Raw genomic sequence first — 24,049 nt, forward strand, 5'->3', positions numbered from 1 at the left:
GAGCCGCCTGGAAACTTCTAATTAGGTCAGGACAACCTCTAATTAGGTTCGAGGGCGGGTCCTTAGGAGTCCCGGCGTGCCTCAGGGTGCAGCTTGTGACGGGGCAGCCGCTCAGGTGGCGGAGGCCTTGGGTATCTCTAGGTAGGTCCCTTAGCCAAGCGGAGAGATCCCCTAGCACGTCTCGAGGGAGTGCTTTTCGACTATGACGAGGCCGCTTCTGTCTTCTCTTCGGCTCCGGTAGGGGAGATGCAGAAGCCTCCACACCACACTCCCCGCCGGAGTAGCAGTCCCTTCCCGCGCTCGCCCCGGCGCCCATTACGGCTGCGCGGGCCTGAGGGCGGGACCTAGGTTCCCCGCCCCCCCCCCCCCCGGCGCGTGCGCCCTCTGCTGGAGCCTAACGGTCTTCCCAGTGCGCGTGCGCATAAACCCCGGGCCCCGCCCCCGGGATGCCAGTGCGCAGAACCTTGGACGGGGCGGGGCTGCCCCGAAGTCGGGGGAGAAGGCGGGGACACGGGATGCCACGCCCTCATCCCGGTCCCCGTTTGAAGCCCCTCGACTCTTCAACGCTGGCCAATCACAGCCCACCCTGTTTAGAGCGCCGGCCAATGGGCAGCGCGTTCGGGCCACTTCCGGTCCCGCTTCCCGCTCGCCCCTTCCCCAGGTCTCCCCGCGTCGGGCGGGGCGTGGGGGGGCGGGCGTTGGCTGCGGTCCCCCGGGCCGGGAGCCAATGGGGGGCGGACCGGTGGTGATGGACGGGGCCAGCGGCCAGTGGCGAGGTGCTGGCCGCACTTCCCGTCTGGGAGAGAGTGTAATATGGCGAAGACCTACGATTACCTGTTTAAGCTGCTGCTAATCGGGGACTCGGGGGTAGGGAAGACCTGTGTCCTGTTCCGCTTCTCCGAGGACGCCTTCAACTCCACTTTCATCTCCACCATAGGTAGCGGGGCCGGGGAGCGGCCGGGGGCGCTGGAGGCCCGGGCCTGGCGCGCCCCTGAAGGGCTGGGGCCGAGGGATCGACCGTGCGATCGGGTCGAGGGATCCGAGAGGGTCGAGGGGGCCTGAGAGAAGAGCAGCCGCTTCCACTGCAGTTTGGGGGACCGTCGGGCCGTCGGGGGGGAATGCCCATTTTGCGGATGGGGAGACTGAGGCTCGAGCCCTCAGCCCCCTTGTTAGGGAGAATTTGTTCTGGGCTGGGTTCTTCCCTCCCATCATCTCGTTCTGTCCTAATAACAGACCTGGGAACTGTTCTTTTGGGGTCTCGGTCTTACAGAGTGGAAACAGGCATGAGGAGTTGACCATGGGAAAAGGACGGTGACATCTGACTTAATTGAGCATTTACTATGTGCCAGGTGCTTTCTGTGCATTATCACAGTCTCCAGTCCTCTGCTTTAGGTGCTGCTATGAGCCCGTTTCACAGATGAGGATTTTGAAGCTCAGGGAGGGCGTGGGACTTGCCCAAGGCCACACAGTCTGCAGATGTTGAAGATGGGATTTGAACCCAGGTGTGTCTGACCCCAAAACTCGAGGCTCAGCCACCCCAGAGAGATGCCACCATGCATCCCCAGGACAAGCACAGCTGATCCACCTCAGAGCCATGACTCCAATTCACATGCCGCCTGCTCTGTACTTTAGAATATTCAAGGGTTGATCCCCTCTCCTTGACCGTGTTTCCTCTCATGAGTAAATTTTCCTTTAGAGTGGTGAGAGGGAGTCAGTAGCCTTTCCCCCGAGGGTGACAGCAATGGCAAGTGACAGCTGCCTGCCTGGGACCTGTCATCCCCGCAGTGATGCAAGAAAAAAGCCTCAGTGAGAAACTAAAATCAGCTGCTGCCACAGGCAGCCTTGACTTCCCTATCTCAGGGCCCAGGACACCGGTTGTCACTTTGCAGAACAGCCTTTCCTGCAGGGCCAACCCACACTGTGGTTGAACAGAACTGGCTTGTTGCATCTCAGGTCTGACTTCCACAGAAGTGGGGCCGACTTCCCTCCGCACCACAAAAACAGTTATTGCCCACAGTGAAAATGTTTGACCTGGGAGTAACACAAATCGAATGGAATGGCCTGGGAGCCATGTAGCCTGCTTGGCAGGTGAGAAGTGGGAGAACAGTCCCCAAGACCAGGAGTAATTCCAAATCAAGAAAACCTAGGGAATGGCTTTGCTTTATCCTTTTGTAACTTCAACCACATGTTTTGTAACCACATCATGTTATCTCTCTGAACCCCACCACGACGGGCTAATTCCATCCTTGCCCTCTTCCAGAAACTGCACTTTGTAAAACAACTGCATGCCAGATGTAGAGAGAATTGGACTGGAAATCATCATACCTGGTTTCCAGTTGCTGTTTGACCTTGAACAAGCACGATCCCTCCCTGAGCCCTGTTTCTGCAGAGTAGGAGGCTCACTCTCCACCTTGGTCAGTGCCCTGGGTGGTTGAGGATCAGAACTATACAATGAATAAGGGGTTGTCATCACTGCCAGAGGCCATCTAGAGGAAACAGTGGTTCCTGTAGAGACAGCAGCTCACCCCTGGCCGCAGGTGTTTCTGAATGCTTCTCCCTCCCCCACTCCAAGGTCAAACTTTGGGATAACTGTGGAGTTCCCCACCAACCAGGAAGTGCTGTTAACTCCTCGCCAGCTGTGGCTTGCTCTTGACCCAGACCTCAGTTTCCCAGCCTCAGAAACTTCCTGCTTAGTACAAACATGGGTCAGATCAACTCCAGGGTTAGGTTTTTGGTTTGGTTTTTTCATTCTTGACCAGAAAGCTCAGCCTAGCACTTCAGAGCTCCAAGGAGGCTGTCGTCCTGCATATGCAGATGAGAATGGACTTTGTCAGGGTAGCCTAGTGAGGTGAAGGTGGCACTTGACCCATGATCCCTACCTCCCACCCTAGTATTCTTCTCATTCTATTTGTAGCATTCCTGCAGGCCTCTGTCTTCTAGGAAAGTTTAATTTGCTGTGACCTTAAAGTTATGGCCTCATAATTCTTGTGCCTCATAAAGTTTACATGTCCTAATTAAAGTTTTGTGTTAATAAAACCCAGGAGGAGCATAGGACAGAGCAATGCTGTGGGGCTCAGCTGACTGAATAGTGCTTCTCGGTTTTGTATATCCCTGAGCACCTGTGACAGGAGGTGGGAATGTTTTAGGAAGAGTCAACTGGACTGCTCAGTCCTGAAATACAACCTAAGGCGATTCTGCGTTGGCACTGAGTACACCCCTGGGTTTTCTTTATAGATCAGTGATTGAGTGGCTGTTCATTTTCTGCCTGGGTTACATTTTGCCAAAGCGTATTCTCATAAACTCCATCGATCATTTGTGGTGTGTATTTGGCCCCATGGCTCCCTGGAATTAGTTCTCACCAGCCTGGCTTCCCCACCACCTCCTCAGAGGACCCATTCATTCCTACAGTGAGACAGATGACGTATGCAAAAGTGCTTGGTAAATCATACAGCACCATGTAGACTGTGTTACACTTAATTCTTTCATCAGCCATCTTTTGCCGACACCTGGCACACGGGCTGCAGAGATAGCATGGATGCATCAGAGGGAAGCAGAGATGTAATGAGGCCTGTAGACAAGGTGTGTGCAGGACTGGAGATCGGCTTCAAGAAAATTCATATTCAGCCCCTGCCTTATTTATTCACTAAATATAACGGTAGTGATCCCATAAAACCTATCGTGTCCCTACCCTCATGGACCTGAGGTTCTAGTGGGCAAAATTCAAGTGTTGAGGCGGGTGGGGACAGAATTAGCATCCCTGTCATGGGTTCAGGGAGATCAGGCTTAGGCCTCAAGTCTTCTCAGGTGGATATTTAGAACAAACTCCTAGGGGCAAAGACTGGCTTTGGCTTTTTCTCCTTCATGCAGCACATTCAAATCAGCAACTTTTACTCCTGGGTTCAGGGAGCAAATAAACAGAGATACCATGTCCGATATAAGTACATGAAAAAGAAAGAGCAAATCAGGGGAGAGCTGATGAGGAGGTGACTCGAACAGGGACCTGAGCAAAGGCAGGCGGAGCCAGGTGGCTATGGAAAGAGGGAACATCCCCGGAAAGGGGACAGCGAGCATAAAAGCCCCGAGACAGGAGCCAGCAAGCTTGGGATGTTTAGAAAACAGCCAAGTGGGCAGTGTGGCTGAGGTGTAGCCAGAGAGAGGATGCTAAGAGGCGACCGAGTTAGGCAGGACCTTGGAGCACACAGCCGAGGGGACTTGAGAAATGGGCTGATGGTAATATGCTTTTTTTTCCTTTTCTTTCAGGAATTGACTTTAAAATTAGGACCATAGAGCTTGATGGCAAGAGAATCAAACTACAGATATGGTGAGAGTTGTTGCTCCTTGTTGGCCCCTTCACCTGGCGATTGCTTTGAGTCAGAGTCCCTTGTGCCCCCTCTACCCTCCCTGGAGCCAAAGCCTCCATCTCTTAGTGCCCAGCCCTGACATGTCACACTTTCTGCAGAAGCTTCTCCAGTTTCATACCCCACCAAGGGAGCTGTGCTCTGCTGGCTTCCGGTTCCTAGGGTCTGCATCAGCACCTGCTGGGGACAGAGCTCCCCAGCCACAGTTAACCCAGCATTCCAGTGCAGGCAAAGCATGGTCTGGGCCCCAGAGTGGCCTCTTGCATTGGACACGGAGAGAGCCCTCTGTGCCAGGCAGTGGTGAAGCCTATGGGGACGGTGAGATACCCCACCTAGGAGTTTCCTTTTTTTAAAAAAAAAAAAAAGATGACCAGTAAGGGGATCTTAACCCTTGACTTGGTGTTGTCAGCACCATGCTCACCCAGTGAGCTAACCGGCCATCCCTATATAGGGATCCAAAACCATGGCCTTGGTGTTATCAGCACCACACTCTCCCAAGTGAGCCACAGGCCGGCCCAGGAGTTTCCTTTTAAGCCTATCAGCTCACTCCAAAATATGAAGGTCTGCCAGCGCTTCCTCTTTTCTCTCCTGGGGAAGCCCAGGCCTCACTTTCTGACATGTAAACCTGAAACTCCCGAACCAAAATTAAGCTGAGGCCAGCCACCGTGGTAAGACCTGTTTCCTTTCCTCAGACCTGAGGGTGCCATGTAACATTATGGAAATGGTGAGCATCTGAGTCCCCAGCACTGGCACTGACTCCGGTCTGCAGCCCACGGTGCTGGAAGACTGAACTCAGGTGGTCGGGTGTAGTGGGCACTGCCCTGCATGCACATCGCTCACACAGAATCACCAGCCTGGAGCGAAATAAAGAGAGGTCATATTTAGGAGTGTGGTGTGGTCCCCTTCCCAGGCACGCGCCCTTGGGTGGGAACAGAGACTGTGAGATGGACTGTGGACTGCCCTCCCGCAAGTCTCGGAGCATGAGCCATCGCTCCGGCTCTCCAGCGGTGTGGGGAGCCTCCTAGGTATCTTCCACTTCAGGCGATAGTCACCTCTTAATCTGATTTCAGACCCGAAATCTGGATGAGGTTTCACCCCTTGTCAAGCCTGCATAGTTTGGTCATAAGTCGATCTCTGGCTACCTTGTGAGTCATGAGCCATGGAAGTCCCTCCACTACCAGCACATTGGCTCCATGGCAGCCTTTGTGCTCAGGTCCAAAGTGACACTGTACCAGCAAGCAGAAGTTTTATTTTCCTTTCCTGCTTCTGCTGTTAGCAATCTTGATGGGATGAGTGATTTAAAAGTCTTCTAAGAAGATACCCTCTGTGCCAGCAGCGGGGCTGGGCATGGTGGTATCTTCACCCGGGCCTTGCTTCCCTGGGCAACAGCTACTGCTTTCCCCACGGTACAGATGAGGAAGGACTTCCCCTGACCCCCAGACCAAGATGGTGAGCCAGAAAGCGCTCCTGGAGCCCCAGCTCTGAGCTTGCCCAGCTCAGCCCAACAGCAAGGGCTGTGTATGTTCCCATGCCACGTGTCCAGCCCTATCCACACATGTGGCCCTGGATTTTCACAAATAATGACGCCTGACTTTGGCTCTTCTGCGACCCAGAAGCTCCGGGGAGAATTTCCCTGGAAGCACACAGGCCAAGGGTCCAGTGGTGGCTCTGCCGTGTCCCCAGCTGGGAGACATCAAAGGTCCTCAGCCCCTCCCAGCCGCAGTTTCCTTGTCTTAATGACGGAGACTGGAGGTGCTGCCTCAGCAGGAGGATGCATCCCAGCAGATGACCTGCAGGAAAGCCAGGCATCCCAGGTAAATGCTTCATTGGTCCCTGCCAGGGACAGTTATTTGCCTTTGGTGTCACTAATATCCCTTCTCCATCTCACATTTAGGGACACGGCTGGTCAGGAACGGTTTCGGACGATCACAACAGCCTACTACAGGGGTGCAATGGTATGGATTGTTTTTTGTTTATTTTTTGTCTTTTTTTTTTTTTAAAGCTGAACATCGTCAAGGCTTTGATACTGAAGCTGTATGTCTCTGAGGAGCCTGTGCACTGGCTCCTCGGGGGATCCTTGGTCCAGAGTTAGTTTTAGGAAGAGGCAGTGTGCCCCGCCCTCCACCCCCACAACCATGCATCTCCTCTGGCTTCAGAGACAATGCAGCGTTTAAAGCAAGTGGAAACAATTCTTTGGGAATGAAGGCAGACACAGGAAGCCGGTTCTTCCAGGTGAAGTCAATGAAATCGGAGCCGGCATGCCCCAACATTTAGGAGCATTCAGGCCCATGTCAGTCTCTGGGGAATTTGCTACCAAAACCTTGAAAATCTTCCAGGAGCTGACTTGCTCTGGGCTGTTGGCTATTATATCTGTCACCTGAGCCTGAGGTGATGTGATAGGAAGTCATTTGTCATCCCTCAGATATTTACCGAGCACCTTCTCTGGGCCAGGCCTGAACTAGGTGAGTGGGAAGGTGGCGGGACATGGGACGGGGTCCTGTCCTCCTGTGTGAGGCGTGTACAAGACAGGGCATTCGGGGGCCCAGAGGGAGCAGGAGGCAGACCCCCTGGACCGGGCGCAAGACTCAAAGTCACTCTCTGAGCTCCATGTTTTTACTTGGAAAATAAACCAGAGAGCTGGACTGTGTCCCAGGCTGTTGTGAGCATAAATGGCCATCTCTCGTCATCCCTGGCCCTCACTGTTCCCCACAGTTTCCATAGTGCACCCCATGATTTAATTGCATAGGTACCTGTCCTCCAGTAGACCTTAAGCCCCATGAAGGCAGGGCCACGTCTCGGTCACTGCCACATGCCCAGTGCCTGGGAACATGTCAGGTAGGTGGTAAGATCTCAGGGAAGACTTGTGGACAGCAGGAATGAATGGAGGCATTAAGTATTTAGAGCATCCCACACAGCGTCGCTAACATAATAGAAACTCAATCATGTGGGTTGCAACCTTAGTGCTCCTCATTAAAATTAATTTATCTCATTTCCTCTCACCTCGCCACGCAGTGGTGGAAGGTGGGGTGGGGGCTTCAGGGCACTGGGGTCCTGGGAGAGCTTTTGACCCCGGAGAGAGCTGTGTGACCTCAGGTAGGTCCCATCCCTCTCTGGGCTGAAATAGCCACCCACACCCGGCCCCGTTCACTGAGCCCTCTCCTGCACCAGGCACTGGGCCCTGGTTTTAGCCTGGATTACCTCCTCACATCTTGCCATAAATCCCTGAGTGAAGGTGCCACTGTTATCCCTGTTTTACAAGTAGGAACCTGAGCTTTGATGCAGTTCTGTGCCCTGCTTAAGTTCACGCAGAGGGTGAGTGGTCGGGCCAGTCCTGGCTATCCGTCTCCAGTGTCATGTCCTCAACCAGTCCCCAGCAAGGCCACATGAGCCATCTCAGTGTGTCCAGCACTAAGAGGATGTGGCTTTCAATCCTCCTAGACCCAGGCTAACCCATATGGAAGCCACTAGCCACAAATCAAAATCCAGGCCCTCACGGCACCCACCACATTTCAGAGCCACATGTGGCCAGCAGCTGTACAGGACAGAGCAGAGAACATTTGGGAGCATTCATGTGGCTTGCATCAGTCTGTATGGAATTTGCTATCAAAACTTGAAAATCTTCCAGGAGCTGACTTGCTCTGGGCTGTTGGCCGTTATATCTGTCGTCCAGGCCTGAGGTGACATGATAGGAAGTCGTTCGTCATCCCTCCATCACCAACTCTGGCAGCGTGGTCCTAGACCCTCTGGGCCTAGAAATCCCAAATTTGGGAAGTGTTCGATGTCTGGTGTCCCATTGTCAACTTACAGACAGGTACACAGAGGCATGCTTGCTCAGGTGGGGACCCGAAAAATAGTCACTTGGAGCCTTGACCTGAAATAGAATGACCCCGTATTTTCCAGGTATTTCTGCTCTATCCACTGTCCCCCTAACTCCCACATTATCCCCCTTCCCTACAAGAGGTAAAAATCTAGGAATTTGGAATCTTGGGCACTTGGTACCAACCTGGTGGTCATGGCGGGAATCCTGAGCCATCAGAGAGGCCAGTCCCTGGATAAAGGGGTGAAGGGGCCTTACACCAGCTGGCATCTTGCCCCTGACAGCAGGAGGGCAGCTGTGGGGGCCCTGACGAAACTCAGTTCATGGGGTCTGCCTGCCAGGGTCTTCTGCTCAGGCTGGCCTTGGCTGGGGTGTGGCACCTGCCATGGGCCACTAAAACCTCCTTTGAGTCCTCCCATCAGCCAGTCTCCTCAGGAGACTGACTGAGGGCCCTGAGATGCCATCTGTGAGGGGCCTTGGCCTTGGCTGTGGTCCTAGCAGGCTGTGAGGCCATAGTGAATATCTTCAAATTCACGGGTGCAGGAGGCAGATTTGGGATTGCAGTGGCTTTCTTGCCCTGTCTGCGTGGTTCTGTCTCACACCCTCATGCCCACAGATGTCCACCCTGTGTTCTTACTCTGCAAAGTCAGGCGGCCTCAGGGACACAGCAGCCAGCACCAGAGATCATAGGTGCCCCTGAGATATCCCAGACACAAGCCTGGGCCCTTGGAGCGAGTAGTGTGGAGGAAGGGAGGGACAGGAACCGGACACGTGCCTCAGGGCCTGGGGTGCTCAGCCGCAAAGCGGGGCTGGTGATGGTGCTGTAGGCTGGCCTACTGGGCATCCCACAAGGATGTCCAGGGCAGCATGTGGACCACTGACAGGCGGTCCCACGCATTGCTTTTGGTGCTGACGAGAGCCCAGGGAGGTTCCTCACAGAAGCAGCGTCATCAACTCCTTCAGGATTAGTCCCACATGGCCTAAATCTTAAGGATTTCTTCTCTCTGAGCCTCAGTGTTCCCTTGAATCAAATGGGGATATCTGTTCTTCTCTACAGTAGTGGCGAGATCGTGGGCTTAGACTGAGGTGGGGCCCTTCTGCGGCTCTTTCAGGACCCATGGACTGTCTCCCATGCATCTCTTAGGAACCAAGGGGGCCTCAAGGCTGCCTGGAGGGCTTGGAGCAGGCCCCTGCTCTGGTGGGGTCACTGGAAGGCACACGGGTGTCAGGAACAGGCCGCACTGGGTTCAGACTCCAGCTGTGCCATTTCTTCTCGTATGACTGTAGACAGGGGCCTAGCCAGCTCCACTGCCCAGCCTCTCATCACCCCCTCTGCACAGTGGGGACAGCGGGACCCTCCTGTGCTACCTGCTGCAGCGCCTGGCCCGCAGTAGGCCCAGAGGAGGTGACACTGGCCAAGCCTGGGAGGTGACTTGGGGTGAGGGGTGAGTGATGGTCAGGAGGAGACTGATTGCTGCGGAGGGTCAAGAGGGGAGCATGGTGGGCATCAGGGCCTGTAGAATACAGCACACAGTGGGGGCTGTGGGACCTCAAAGGTCATACTTATCCTGCCAGCCATGGAGAGCCAGCAAGGTGAGAGCATGGCCGGGTCCAGCCTGTGGGTCAGAAGCACCCCTTTGGTGGCCTAGAGGGCAGGACTGGAGCCTGGAGACCAGGGTGAGGTGCATATGAGATCCCAGCAGAAGGAAGGGCCGCAGGGATGGAGAGGATGGGCTGTCTTCTGGGGTGTTGTGGAGGCAGGGAGCATGACCACAGATGGGCTTGGCTGCAGGGCAGGCGGTGGGCCACACACCACTGTCCTCCCAGCTGGCAGGGACCTTGCCCACCTCCACACAGGTGCCACCATCCTGCTGGGGCCTCTCTCCCTTAGAGAGCCCCTGTCTGTCTCTCCTTGCCCAGGGCATCATGCTGGTCTATGACATCACCAATGAGAAGTCCTTCGACAACATCCGGAACTGGATTCGAAACATTGAGGAGGTGAGGCTTGCCAGCTCCTCGCTCGCGTCCTCTCCTCAGTCCTTGCCCCAGAGCTCCCCAGTTTACGGATGAGAACGCTGAGGCACAGAGACACCTAGAAGTAACTTGCCAGGAGCCCCATAGCCAGGACACAGTGGGAGCAGGGACTGAGGCCCAGACAGTTGACCCTGAGACCACATGCCAGCCTGGCCTTGTTGAGGAGCAGCTCCAAGAGCCCACTCCCCAAGCTGGGCTGTTGGTTTTGACCAGTATGTGGTCAGGAGAGAAGGTATGTCCAAGCTTTTAGTCACCATGTACATTAGGAGCTTTCTAGAGAGAAAAGGTTCTAGAACCAGCGTGACCATTTTATTTGGAGGGTGTGGCAAGGTGTGTCAGGTTGTACTTTGAGCTACAGCAGAGCAGGGTGTGAGCTGGAATGAGCTGCCATGTTCAGGCCAGCAGCTGGCTGTGAAAGCAGACCTTGAACCGCGGGGACGAGGAAGAGAAGGCCAGCACCACCTCATGTCCCAAAGCCAGCATCGTCATCTTTCCGTTCCTAAGAGAGCTGACCTTGCCCCAAAAGCCTTCCTGGTGCAGCTCCTGTAGCATTTGATAACTAACCCCAGGTGGAGCTTCAGGTCTGAGGCGCAGCCAGAAAACCTTACCTGTCCATAAAGCTACTGCAGAAGGTCACATCACTGCCTGCCACGACTCACTGACAGCTCCAGCCAGCGCAGGAGGCCAGCCCTGTCACTTATGAGCGGGTGCGCCAGGGCTGCCTTCTCAACAGCCCCGAGAGGCCTGAAGTTGCTGTGCAAGGCTAGGGAAGCCGGTCAACGGGGAGGAGAGACCGCTCTCACTGGTCTTTGTGGACGTTCTGTTTCTGGCCAGTGGGCGAGAGGGTCCTCTGGGTAATGGGAACTTAGCAGGAAGCAGAGCAGTGCGCTTCACTGAGATGAGATCTGAGCTGGCTGAAGAAGGCACTTTCCGAGGTTCCGTCCTCTCCACTGGGGCCTGAGGAAGGGTTTGATGACCAAGCTTTTTTCAGGAATGAGGCTGAGTTAAGGCAACACCAGGGGATGGTGGAGTACCCAGGGCTGGCAGGGGACTGTAACCACTTATGCACAGCCCATTTCTGGAGTCCAAAGAAAGAGAGCTGAGAGGTTGGAGCAGAAGGTTCCAGGACAGCAGCCGGGGCAGGAAAGAGGCAGGCAGCAGGACTGGAGTTAAATAGCTCAGCCTTGCTCAGCTCCCACAGGCCAGACCCTTCCAGGAGCCAGGCACAGAGCCTGGCTGACGCAGCCCATAGAGAATCTATTCTCAGCAGCCAGAAAGAATGAGCTGGGTGAGAGAGCTGCCAGAAGCCCTGGCCCTGCTGTTGCTGTGTGACATGGGCCAGCTGCACAGCCTCTCTGAGCTTCAGCTTGTCCTCTGGAGCAGGGTGTGCCTAGCAGTGCTGAACCACCCCCTGCTCTGATTTCGGGGATGGGCCTCATGTTGGCCTGTCATCCGGTCTGACCCCCGTCTGCCCTCAGCACGCCTCTGCAGACGTTGAAAAGATGATCCTCGGGAACAAGTGCGACGTGAACGACAAGAGACAAGTTTCCAAGGAACGGGGAGAAAAGGTGGGCCTGGTGCTGCTGGGCACCAGGGGTCTTAGGGTTCTCTGCATAGAGGCCTCCCCCTGCCCTCCAGGCCCCGGGGCCCCCCAAGTGCTGGCTGACGGAAAGGCCGGGCTTTGGGGGGACATCCCTCATGGTCTTTATGAGCATAAGGTGACACCGCATCCTGGCTTGCCTATGGCTGAGGGGGTCCTAGGTTGAGTTGGTCACCCCAGTGGGGCACATGCCACGGGAAGGGTGAGTAGAAAGCACATGTCTAGCTGGGCTCCAGGCTAAGACAGCTCCAGGTGAGTGGCAAGGGCTTCTTGGGTGTCTTCCACATGACCCTTCCAGCATCTTGTTGGAACAAGCCACAGCCCCAGGGAGCAGGGAACAGAGCCGTGGTTGGAGCCCCCTCGTCCCTCCCCACCTGGGCTGCCTTCCCTCACCAGTGCCCTGTGTGGTGCTGTCAAGGGGCACTCACGACTGGCTCCTCCCCAGAGAATTGAGGGAACACCCGGTAGGTGGAACCCACAGCCCCAGGCCCATCGCCCCTCAGTGCTGGCCCCTGCCCTGGACTCCTGTTTCACACAAGGAGCGCGGGGGTGCAGGTGCCTGGCAGCTGACGTGCACACATGTCTCTCCCTCACAGCTGGCCCTGGACTATGGAATCAAGTTCATGGAGACCAGCGCCAAGGCCAACATCAATGTGGAGAACGTGAGTCCCGAGCCCTGTTGGGGGACACGGGGCCTGCACTCTCAGCCCCTTCAGGCCGGAGATGGGCCTCCAGGGAGGTTCTGCCAGAGGGACTGGCCTCAGCCTCCAGGCTGCAGTTGGTCCTCTGTAGGCACTTCCTGGACAGTGCCTGGTGCCAGTCCCGTGTGGCCTGTAGGAATCACCCCTAGGTTCTGACATCAGCAGGGGCAGGCCCCACACCAGTCGCCTGGGACATGTTGTTTCACTCGCTCTCAGGCAGCCCTGGGGAGCAGGCATGGGAAACTGAGGCTCAAAGAGGCCCAGATGCCTAGGTGCACAGGCCCCGCTCTGAGTTCATGCCCTCGGCCACACCACTCACCCACAGGCAGACCCCAGGTGGAAGCTGGGACAGAGTCAGGAGCCCTGACTGAGCCTTGGCCTGGGCCACCCTCTTCTCTCCACTGAGCAATGCCAGCCTTGCTGCTGACCCAGTGATGGTTCCAAAATGGACCTTGTATGTTACTTCTGACCTACACCTCTACGCTGACCAGAGGACAGAGGCCAGGCTCCTTGCCTAGCATGAAGACCCTCCCTCGCTGGCCCCAGCCAGTGTTTGCCACCCAGGGCTCGGGCCGCGCCCGCCACCCTCCCTCCCCAGGCCACGCGGGCTGCTCCTCCTCCAAGCTCACGCTTCACTTCCTTCCCTCATAACCCTTTTCCACTTGTCAGACTCCCCTTTACCCATCAGGGTCCAGCCCATGTGGCCCCTCCCCAAGGAAGCCTCCGCCATCCCCTTGGGTTTCCCCAGCACCTGAGCACCCTCCACAACAGGACTTCCTATGTCACACGGGTGTGTGTGTTGAGATTTGGCCTCTCCCACCGAAGTCCCCAAGTGCCGCCTAGTCCGACTCATCTCTATGTGTCCCCTCCCCGGGGGCAGTGGTAGCGCACAGAGTAGGGTTTATAAGTATGTGTTAAAAGTGCAGCTGCGGTGAGAGGAAACAGTCAAAAGGCTGGGTCAGATGTGGCTGCCAGGGGCCAGGTCAGCTCAAGCCTCACTGCGCTTGGGAAGATGAGTTTTTACCCTTTCCCAGCCGTTCCAGGCCTCCCTGCCAGACAAGGACTCAGAGTGACACTTGTTTGGCCGAGGAGCTGCTTGTCTTTCTCCTTGCCCTGCCTCTGACCATCAGAAGGGAGGGTCAGAGTAGACAGAACACAGGAGTCAGGGACAGAGAGCTGGATACCCCTTCCAGATTCTTCTGGATCAGTCAGTTGACCACTAGGTACCTTTGGACAAGTCACTTGGACTCTCCGAGTCTCGGTTTCCTTTCTGGCCAGTCGAGCATAATCCCACCTCACAGGGTTGTTGGCTCACGGGAGGTGGCCTGTGTGACAGTCCCCTGTCAGTAGTAAGGCACTCTGCAAAAGAGAGAGTTGACATTGGGGAAGAAGGGCAGTCTGGGGGAGCAGGTGGCCAGGTAAGGACAGGAGGTGGGACTAGACAGACCAGCAGAGCCCACTGCCACAAGCGCAGAATGACCAAATAAGAAGCCCACGCCGAGGGAGCCATCTTAATGCTGCTTCCCGCCCCACACCACGTGGGTGGCCGAGGACGAGGTATCCTGCTAGTGACAACATGCTTCTCCCACAGGCATTCTTTACTCTCGCCAGAGACATCAAAGCAAAAATGGACAAAAAATTGGTGAGTGTGTTTTTCCCAGGTCCCCACATGGGTCTCTATTGGATCCGGCCATCCTCAGCCCCAGTCAGTGACATAATGTGCCCCAGACTAGACCCTGTTTTTTAGGGCCCAGCCGGACCTGGTAGGACATTCCTGGGAGGCGGAGGGAGAGTTTGCAGGTCTGGATGGGACATCAGCACCGGTTGTGCTGGCCCAGGCAAGCTGTCCAGGCAGATGAGGCCCTGCCTGCTGAGCCCACGGGCAAATGGGACACATGGCCCTTCCCATGGGAGGCCCACTCGGGAGAAGGGCCACATAGACATTGTGTTCCAGGAGAGCCTCCTCCTGAAGAAAAGCCTGCGGGGCCAGGGCTGGAGTCCACACCTCTGCTATACAGAGTGTGACAGCCACTAGCTCACCATCAAGCATGGCAGACCCGTAACCTTGGCCCCCAGCCCCACATTCTGCAAGTTGTGAAGGTCCTACAACCTCAGTGGGTCCCAGTGTTCTCCGAGGCCTCCCAGGAGGTCTGCATGAATCCCTCCCAGTGGACCCTTTCGTTTCCGGTTTTTGTTTTTGCCACTTGAGCAATGTCATAGTCCACAGCACTCAGCACGAAGGGAGCTTTCTTGACTGAGCCTGAACACTTTGTTGTACTCGGGGGCATCTAGTGGCTAAACACCATCGCGACACTTCGTCCCGAGCCTTAGTCCCGCAGCCATCACTGTTCAGTCCGAACAAAGAGGATGAAGAGCTTTATTCGTGGGTTATTCTAAGTCTGGTCACACAAGAATGCACATAAACACCAAAATGTCAACAAAAAAAATGTCATTCAGGTAGTTCACATGTGATTTAAAACATGATTCTAAGATCCCATGAATCGGGTAGTAAGGCACATGATTGATTTAATTCCATTAAATCAAAAGGGGAAACAGTCCATGGAAACCAGTGTACTGACCAACACCAGCATGGGATTTTCACACGATTTTTTTTCTCCAACTTAAACAGTCACAACTTGGCTCTTCACGACCCTTCAGGCCAGGTTTGCCCAACTGAGCATCACAGTGACACTCTGCCCTCCCTTGCCCGTGCTTTTGACATCGGCCTGGGGAGTGCACCGGATCCTTTGCTGACGCGCAGCCCTGATGCTTGCGATTTCCTTTCTTCTTTGAATGGCAGAGCACCAACAGCAAACCCTTTTCCTACCTCTTCTTACTCCACCTATTCTGTTCAGGTGTTATGTTCAGAGTCACAGGCCCTATGGTTTCCTAGCTCTGATACAGCCGGCTCTGCCCACCCCGTCTTCTCCCCCGATAGCCTTCTCCACAGTTGTCACAGAAGACCCGGCTCTGCCGACACCCATTCATGCCAGGCCACCTGGGCCTCCTGCTCTGGTTGCTGCCACCCCCACCGCACCCCCATCATCCCCTCTGCTCCAGCCATGTTGTTAGTTTCCTGCTGCTGTTGTAACGAATTCCCACAAACTAGCAACTTTAACAACTCATATTTATCTCTGTCCTGTTCTGGAGGCCAGAGGTGTGCAGTGGCTGTCACCGGGCTAAGTCACGATGTCGGCAAGGCCACACTCATTTATGGTGGCTCCAGGGAAGGACCTGTTTCCTTGCCTTCACCTACCCCAGGAGGCCACTGCATCCCTCGCCTTCTGACCTATTCCTCCATCTTCAGAGCCAGCCACTAGCACCTCTCCGAGTTGCTTCTGTCCTCACAGCTCTTTCTGACCACAGCTGGGTGGCCGCTCCACTTTTAAGTATTATATGATTCCACTGGGCCCGCCCAGCTAATCCAGGCCTCTCTCCCCACCTCACCTTAATCACATCTGCAGAGTCCCTTTTGCCATGTCAGGTAACGTACTCACAGGTTTCGGAGGTTAGGACGTGGACATCTTTGGTGTCAGTATTCTGCTGACCACACCCCTGGACCGTTCCTGATCTCACTTCCTCATGACATCTCCATTCAGATGTCACTATCAAAACACACCTCCTATCACCTCCACCTTTGTCCTGCCTCCTTTCCCTCCCACTGCTCATCACTGTGGGAAGTCACACTGCTTGCGTGTCTCCCTAGTGATTTCTTTTTTTTAAAAAAAAAAAAGATGACGGGTAAGGGGATCTTAACCCTTGACTTGGTGTTGTTAGCTCCACGCTCTCCCAAGTGAGCTAACTGGCCATCCCTATATAGGGATCTGAACCCATGGCCTTGGTGTTACCAGCACCACACTCTCCCAAGTGAGCCACGGGCCAGCCCTCTCCTAAGTGATTTCTGTCTCCCCCAATACAGTATAGGCTGCCACTGTGTGCCCCATACCCAGAAAAGCGCCTGGCTTGTTGTGGGCATTTGATAGTAACTGTTGAACTGTTGAATAAACTGAGGTTTTCCCTAAGAGCTGAGATGAGGAAAAGGGGGATGGGCCTTTAAAACAAGGTGAGGTGAGAGAAAACAGATGTGAGTTCCCAGGGTGGGCAGGGACCAGATCATAGAGGCCCTGAATGTCAGGAGACAGATTTGGGGCATTCTTCCCTGAAACCAGTGAGGGACTCTGATGGGTTTTCAGTAGGGAGTGAGTTGACACGATTAAAGTTCAGGTCTTTCATTCCTGGTAGCCGGCGGAGGGCCAGTTAGAGGAGAGAGGTGGTGAGACAGAGACCAGTCGGATATGAGTGGCAGTGGGACCTTGAACCCAGCCCTCCCAAATCCCAGGGGACAGAATCTTTCTGCTGCCCCTTGGCTGCCTTTATGGTAGGTGCGCTGCACAGATGGGTAGATGGATGCAAAGAAGGAGGGAGGGAAGTCCAGAAAGAAGAGAGTGGAACGGGTGATAGTGGTTGGAAAGATGTTGGGAAGGTGAGTGGAAAGAGTTGGCTGGACAGGTGAGAATGAGTGCTTGGAAGGGGTGGATGGGGAATAGATGAAAAGTAGGTCTGTGGGTTTGTGAAACATGAATTGTCAGAAGAAACAATTGGATATATGGATGGTTGGTTGGAAGGGGATGGATGGATGGTTGGTTGGTCAGAAGAGGATGGATGATGGTTTGTTGGTTGGAAGGGGATGGATCAATGGTTCATTGGTTTGGAGGGGATGGATTGATGGTTGGTTGGAAAGGGATGGGTCGATGGCTGGTTGGTTGATTGGAAAGGGATAGATCAATAGTTGGTTGGATAGTTGGGTGGAGAGGGATGGATGGATGGTTTGTTGGTTGGAAGGGGGCAGATAGATGGACGAATAGATTGGCAGATAATTGTTTAGTTACGAGATGTAGTGCTGATGTTCAGCCATGACCTCGGAAAACCTCCTGTGATTTCAGGAAGGCAACAGCCCCCAGGGGAGCAACCAGGGAGTCAAAATCACACCCGACCAGCAGAAGAGGAGCAGCTTTTTCCGATGTGTTCTTCTGTGAGGAACGCCGCCTTACTCTGAGCCCTGCTCAGCCAACTGACTGTGCCTGTTCTGAGTGAGCCCTTCACTCAGCCAGGGGTCCTCCCGCCTCCCACGTCCCACCCATGCCGTGGCCGCGGGGCCCACGGCCACCAAAATGCAATTGAGAAATTGTTTATTTTAGTAACTGAAATTTTTCAACTTGGAGATGGAATAATTTAAGAATTTGCTATTTTTCCTGTAACATCCGCCAAATGGGCCCACCCACACATCGAGTAACTAGAGAGAGAGGTGGGCTTGAGGTGTGACTGTCAACAGCAACCAACGTGGCGGGCCTCCGTCTCTGGGCCTTCAATTCCTTGTCTCGCTGGGACACGAAGCCCCTCCAGAAAGCCTGTCCACATCCCTCATCACAGAAGCGAGGTCCCCAAATGCCAGCGGCAGTTCCAGGATCCCAGGCTCCCCACCCCAAGCGAGGTGACCAATCGCCAGGCCAGGAAACATCTAACCCACAAATCTGGAATCCATATGCACCTCTTCTCTCAGTTTTGGACAAGTGACCAAAACCATTTCCCCCCCCACACTCTTTTTAACTGTTAAACCAAAGGGAAGCACAAATTAAGGAAATCTTCTCTAAAGAAGCGTGGGGCCACCTCTCCTGACCACAGCCGGATTCAGGTCTATCGTCCAGCCAGGCCTCTGCAGTCCCCGTCTGAGTACCGGCGGGATGGCGTGTGTGCTCCAGGTGACCCCGAAAACACAACCGCCCATGGGCCTCCCATAATTGGGGCACCCTCCTCTCGGCACCAGAACGGCCCCAACACCTCCTCCTCGTTCTGCCGTCTCCAAATCGGATGTCCTTTCTAGCTGAGATTTTTATTTTTCTAGATCCTTAGTGCCATGAAGTGATTCCATCTCTGATTTCCAATGGCAGACCCAGGTGATCAGGAACAAGCACATAATGCCCCGGGCTGGCTGTGGCCGAGACACGAGGCAGCACCGTCCATGGGGGCACCAGGCACAGGCCAAGACACGACGCATTCCATGGCAATAGACTGACCGTACAACAGTCTGGGCTGGCCTTTCCCTGTCATTACTCAGTTCTGTTTTGACAGCTCTGCTCTCCCATTGACTGCGATTGGGACCAGGTCACCAGGCTGGAGGGGCGTCACTAGGGAGACTTGTGTGTGTGTGTTTTCTTTTTCCTTTTTTTTTTTTTTTTCTCCCTTTCCCCCAAGCTGCTGTCAGTCCAAGCCATTGGCATCATAGTTCCTTCTTTTCTCAATTAAAACCAACATACCAGCAATAGTCTGCTGTCCCCTGGAATCTCTAACATGCTGTTTACATCGATACATGCACTTAAGGAAAACAAATGAATTAAAGCTCATTTTAAAGTCAACGGGTTTTATGTGCACGTTCTCCCTGTAGGCCGCAGAGATGTGGCCAGGTGTTGGGCGGTGGGTTCAAGGGATATTTTTATTAAAACAGCCCAAGCTGGGGTGGACAGGCCTCCTTGGAAGAGATGACACTCAATATCGAAAGACTAACCTGGGAAAATAAGCTCACCAGTACCACACCTCTGTCCCTTTGCAGGAAAACAGCCATCCCTCCTCGCAGTTCCACTTGTGTTCAGCACGTCCTCTGCCAAACCTGCTCAGCCAGCATCGGTCCCCACATGCCACCAGGATTCTCTTATCTTGGTCCCTGATCACACCATATGGCTAAGACGAGCACCCCGTCCTGAGCCTCCTCCAGAGAGCCTCCCTCACCTGGCTTCTGGCACATGTGTGGCTACCGTTTGCCTCCCACCTCCCAGGTGGCCCTGCCAGGGCCTCCTCCAGATTCGCTCCCCAGGATGTTTCTCCCACCCTGTCGGGGGTCCCCAAGACCACCCCCAGGTTCAGGGGTTCACTGGGGCTCAGCATATGGTCATGCTCATGGCAAAGATACATCACAGCAGAGGGAAAAGGAGCACAGAGTGAAGTCTAGGGGAAACCAGGCACAAGCTTCCAGAATTTTCTACCAGTGGGGTCACATACCCCATGCTTAATTCCCCCAGCAACGAGTTGTGACAACAGGTGTACAATGTGGCTGTTTTGAAAACTCGTTAGAGACTCGGCACCCAGGTCTTCACTGGGGCCGGTCACTTAGGTGCCCTTTCCCCAGCACGCACCAAGATTCCAGAGTCCCAGAAAGCAGGTGTTTAGCATAAACTATCATTTGTACGAAAAGGAAAAGCGTAGGTGCAGCTGTGAGCCACTCACATGGGGAAGTTCCATCAGGGGGAGCTGTTCGTGAGCCAGTTCCCAGCACCAGCCGAGGGCCCCTCTGCCAGCAGGCCTTTCTCACGCAGCAGCCTCAGGGCGGTTAGCTCTTCTCTGCACACAGCCCTTAGACGTGCCCTTAGAGAGAGACAGAGGGCTGTCCAGTTAGCTCAGCTGGTGAGAGCTCAGCCTCATGCCACCAGGGTCGCAGGTTCAGATCCCCGTACTAGTGCTGCACTCTTACCTTGGGCGCCCCCCGCCCCATCTTCCCCAGCTAGCCCAGTAGTTGACACCTCCTGTGTTAGCCACCACCACCTGGGCCTCTGGCATCTTCCTCATGGTTCCTCAGCCTCCCCCTTGTCCTGCAGTCTATTCTCAGGATATCCTTAAGAAATAGAAATCAGATGGTGTCAGCCCGTTGTTTAAAACCCTCCACAGCTCCCCCCTGGACTTAGGAATACAGCTCCTCAAAAGCCCCCACATGCTGCGGCCCTGCCCACCTCTCACCTCTGTTCTGGCCACCCTCCCCTGGCCCACCCCACTCCACCCCTCTCCTTCCTCTGCCTCACCCCAGACTCGTTGCTGCCCCAGGGTCTTCGCATTTGCCGTACCCTCTGTCCAGCAGTCCCCTGAAATCTGCACAGCTCACTTGCCCACCAGGTCATGACCATCCAGAGCCACCTCTGCAGAGAGGCCTCCCCGACCATTCTCCTCTCTCCTACCTCATCTGTGGCATGCTCCTGTGTGGCCTCTGCCCATTGAATTAATGAAAGACACATAGGTGGCCTCCAGGGGTGAGCAGGGAGGAGCTATGTCCCCTTCCCCCAGAACCACCACCGGCTCGGGTTCAACCTGTGGCCTCTGAAGCCTAGGAGACACTCCCTGTCCCCAGGCCTCTCCCTCTCTGGGCACCCCCTTACCACCCCCAAAACCCACTGAGGAGAAAGTAGTACAAACTTGGAGGATTGGGAGCCCCTGCCACACACTCCCTCTTCCCGCCTGACCAGGTTAGGGGTCTGCCCTGGTGGTCCCCAGCATAGCTGCCATCACCATCTCTTGGGTCCCCATCCCTGAGGCCCCTGAGCACCCACTTCAGGAGGGCCCCAAATTCTGCTTCTTAGACTCAAAGCCCCCCACAGTGATGCTCAATAGAAGGCCACTTTGAGAAACCCTTTCTTCCCACTCCTCTCAAAGCCACAAAATTCTAAGAAAGTGATGGATCGTTAGCAATTCATAGCAAACGCTGATTAAGCACCCACCCCATGTCTGGCTTTCTTCCAAGCCTTTTACAGGTCGTAGGTGAGAGGGAACTGCCTGGGCCCGAATCCCAGCACTGCCCCAGACCCCCAGCCCAACCTTGGGCATGTCCCCTCACCAGCTGAGCCTCGGTCCTCTCACCTGGAAAATGAGAATTCGACTCCCCGCAAATTCCCAGCCAGTTGCCCAAATAAGGTCAGGAGGTCATTCCTTTAACTCTTCAGTCCCGCCTTATACCTGACCTCTTGCTCAGAGAGTCACTCGTTTTGCTTTTTTCTAAGGACTTGGATGGCGTGACGGGGGGGAGGGGGCTCCTGGGCTTTTGTCCTCTTGTACCGAGAGAAATGACACCTTGGCTTTTTTTAATTTTTATTTTTTGTGGCTGGCCAGTATGGGGAACCAAACCCTTGACCTTGGTGCTGCAAGGCCGAGCTCTAACCAGCTGAGTTAATCAGCCAGCCCCCGCGTTTTTATTTTTAATAACAGCTTTATTGAGATATAATTCATATGCCATTCATTTCACCCTGAAGTGTTCAATTACACTGAAGTGTTCAGTTCAACAGTTCTCATTGTATTCACAGAGTTGTGCAACCCTCACCAAAGGCAGTTTTAGAACATGTTCCTTACCCCGTCCCCATCAGCAGTCACTCCCCATCCCCCTCCCCCAGCCCCCGGCAACCACCAATCTGCTCTGCCTCTGTGGAGGTGCCTGTTCTGGACATTTCATACAAATGGAATCACGCACCGTGTGGCCTTTGGTGTCTGGCTTCTCTCACTCAGCATCATGTTTTCAAGATTCATCCATCTTGTACGTGCGTCAGGGCTTCATTCCTTTTTGTGGCTGCATAATATTCCAGTGTGTGGACACACCCCATTTGCTTTAGCCATTCATCCGCTGATGGACATGTGGACTGTTTGTACCTTTGGGACACCTTGGCTGTTGTCAGCTTCTCAAGCGTGCCAAGTTCATTCTCACCCCAGGGCCTTTGCCCTTGCTGTGTCCCCTGTGCCAGCCTTTCCTGCGTGTGAATTTGTTCGTCATCTGTCTCCCCATGGATGGTGGGCTTCCACAGGGCGGGGTCCATGCCTGTCTTGCCTTCTGCTTCACCGTGCCCACACAGAGCTGGGGCTCAGCCAATGTTTGCGGGATGGATGAATGAATAGAATGGATTCATCATAGGAAGACGGAACTGTAAAACTGCATAAAGGCCAGCACTGGCAGAACCTGATGCCTTCCCCGCCCCCTCACATCTACAGTTGCAGCATTTTCCCAGAACCGACACAGCACTGTGGCCGCCTACCCCAAGGGCTGCCCCACACGGGGCTGTGAATGTCCCACCTCACCAGCTGAGGCAGAGAGTGAGAAGCCCAGATTTGTCCCCTTAAAGAAGCTGACATCAGAGGGAGAGGAGCCTTGGGGTCCCAAACCCACTATCTCCCCACCTCCGTTTTCCCCACCACATGGGCCACCACCGGTCCCCTTCCTCCCTCTGGGGGAAGCATATCTGTTTGCAGGCCCAAGGACTGTGGACACCAAGAGGTGGGGGATGGTTGTGTTGTGACAGTCTGAGAAGAGGATGTTAGTCTGTGGGGGAGCACATCCCCCAAGCAGGTCAGGGGAAGAGGGCTGGAGCCTCAGAGCTGGGCTAGAGCTGGGAGCGCCACCGAAATGCCACTTGTTCCTGAAGACTCTGAGCTCCATGCAAATGAGGCCACCCATGGCCAGACTTTCCAAGTGACCAGGGTCTCTTGGGCACTTCCGGTCCCCTCCCCAGTAGCGTTTGCCCTCACCATCAAGCTGGGAGCTGGCCCATTGGGCTGTGGACGGTATGAAGGATCAGAGACGTGAAATGAGTTACCCAAGGTGGCCCAGCCCATGAGGCTGGTGCCAAAGCCCATGTCTCCCATCGCCAAGCACAAAGGCATTGGATTGTCCCAGTGAAGAGTCCTGAAGCTGTACCCTCAACAGAGACCCATGCTCCATGTTTGAGGGTCGTCTCTCCTATCATCTTCCTGGGACAGAGGAGGGTTATTATCATGTCCACTTAACAGATGCAGAAACTGAAGCCCAGAGAGGCTGAGCAACTCGCCTGACGCCACACAGCGGGGAGCGAGGAGCTGGGTTCCATGTGTCTCCTGCTTGGGCCACGTGGACCCGCAGACTCCAGATAAGCCCCCCCACCACCCTGAGGAGAAGAGGTGGGGGGCGAGAGGGGTATCAGCTTGAGCCCACAGTGTGGTTTGTCTAGCCCAGCCGGGCCAGGGCGATAAGCCCGTGGGGAGGCCCCCAGCCCCGCCATGAGGAGCTGGGCCGCTCTGCCCGAGCGGAGAGGAGGAAGTGGTTTTGCCCATGCACCCAGCGGCAGAGAGAGGGGCGGCCCACACACGGCCAGGGTCATCCCCATTAGGCATAGGGGCTCACGATGTGTGTTGCAGCCCCCAACATGTTTTAGTTTATTTGAAAATCAGAAGAAAAACTCAAATCCACTAATAATGAATACATAATAAGGAATCCAGCCCGGACTACGTGGCTCTTGATGCCAACGCCATTATAAAATATGACCTTAAGTATTTTTTCTGCAGAGGAGTCTTAACGTGGCCCCGAGTGTGCTGTGACGCTCTGGCCTGTCGGCTCCGTCCGCTTCAGGGCCTTTGCTCACGATGATCGCTCCACTTACAGCACTTCCTGCACCACCCCCCCATCGAGCTGACTTCTACTGGCCCTGGGATGCCCCTTCCTCCAGGGCAGTTAGGCTACCCTGGGGGCCCTTGCAACCCCTGTCCCCTGCCCGCCAACAGACTGCCCACTTTGTAATCCAACTTTAAGGATTTCTCATTCCTTCTCATTGCTCGATTGACTACATATAGATACCGGGAGGGTGCGGCCCGCACCTTTCTTGGGGTCACCCCTGTGCCCCCGAGGAGTTGGCACACAGTAGGTGCTCAATAAAGGCTTGTTGCAGGCTAGGTGGGAGCGAGGTGTCCCCCCACCTTGACTCCAGCG

At 54.9% G+C, this 24,049-nt stretch overlaps 1 protein-coding gene across 1 annotated transcript; it reads left to right on the top strand.

Moving 5' to 3' along the window:
- Nucleotides 1–813: 813 nt before the first annotated feature.
- RAB8A (RAB8A, member RAS oncogene family) lies at nucleotides 814–18,889 on the top strand. The gene is made up of 8 exons (XM_063111262.1): nucleotides 814–937; nucleotides 4,261–4,321; nucleotides 6,253–6,313; nucleotides 10,096–10,173; nucleotides 11,688–11,777; nucleotides 12,406–12,471; nucleotides 14,102–14,152; nucleotides 17,454–18,889. Exons 1-8 carry the CDS (start codon nucleotides 814–816, stop codon nucleotides 17,544–17,546), a joined length of 624 nt encoding a protein of 207 aa, XP_062967332.1. The 3' UTR covers nucleotides 17,547–18,889.
- Nucleotides 18,890–24,049: the final 5,160 nt, after the last annotated feature.

The sequence above is a fragment of the Cynocephalus volans genome, chromosome 10 (genome assembly GCF_027409185.1).
Source record: "Cynocephalus volans isolate mCynVol1 chromosome 10, mCynVol1.pri, whole genome shotgun sequence".
Classification (NCBI taxonomy): Eukaryota; Metazoa; Chordata; class Mammalia; order Dermoptera; family Cynocephalidae; genus Cynocephalus; species Cynocephalus volans.

Coding starts and splice junctions, on each gene's coding strand:
- RAB8A (XM_063111262.1), top strand. CDS start 814: ATGGCGAAGACCTACGATTACCTGTTTAAGCTGCTGCTAATCGGGGAC. Junction 12,472..14,101: donor CCAACATCAATGTGGAGAAC/GTGAGTCCCGAG, acceptor CTTCTCCCACAG/GCATTCTTTACTCTCGCCAG. Junction 14,153..17,453: donor CAAAAATGGACAAAAAATTG/GTGAGTGTGTTT, acceptor CTGTGATTTCAG/GAAGGCAACAGCCCCCAGGG.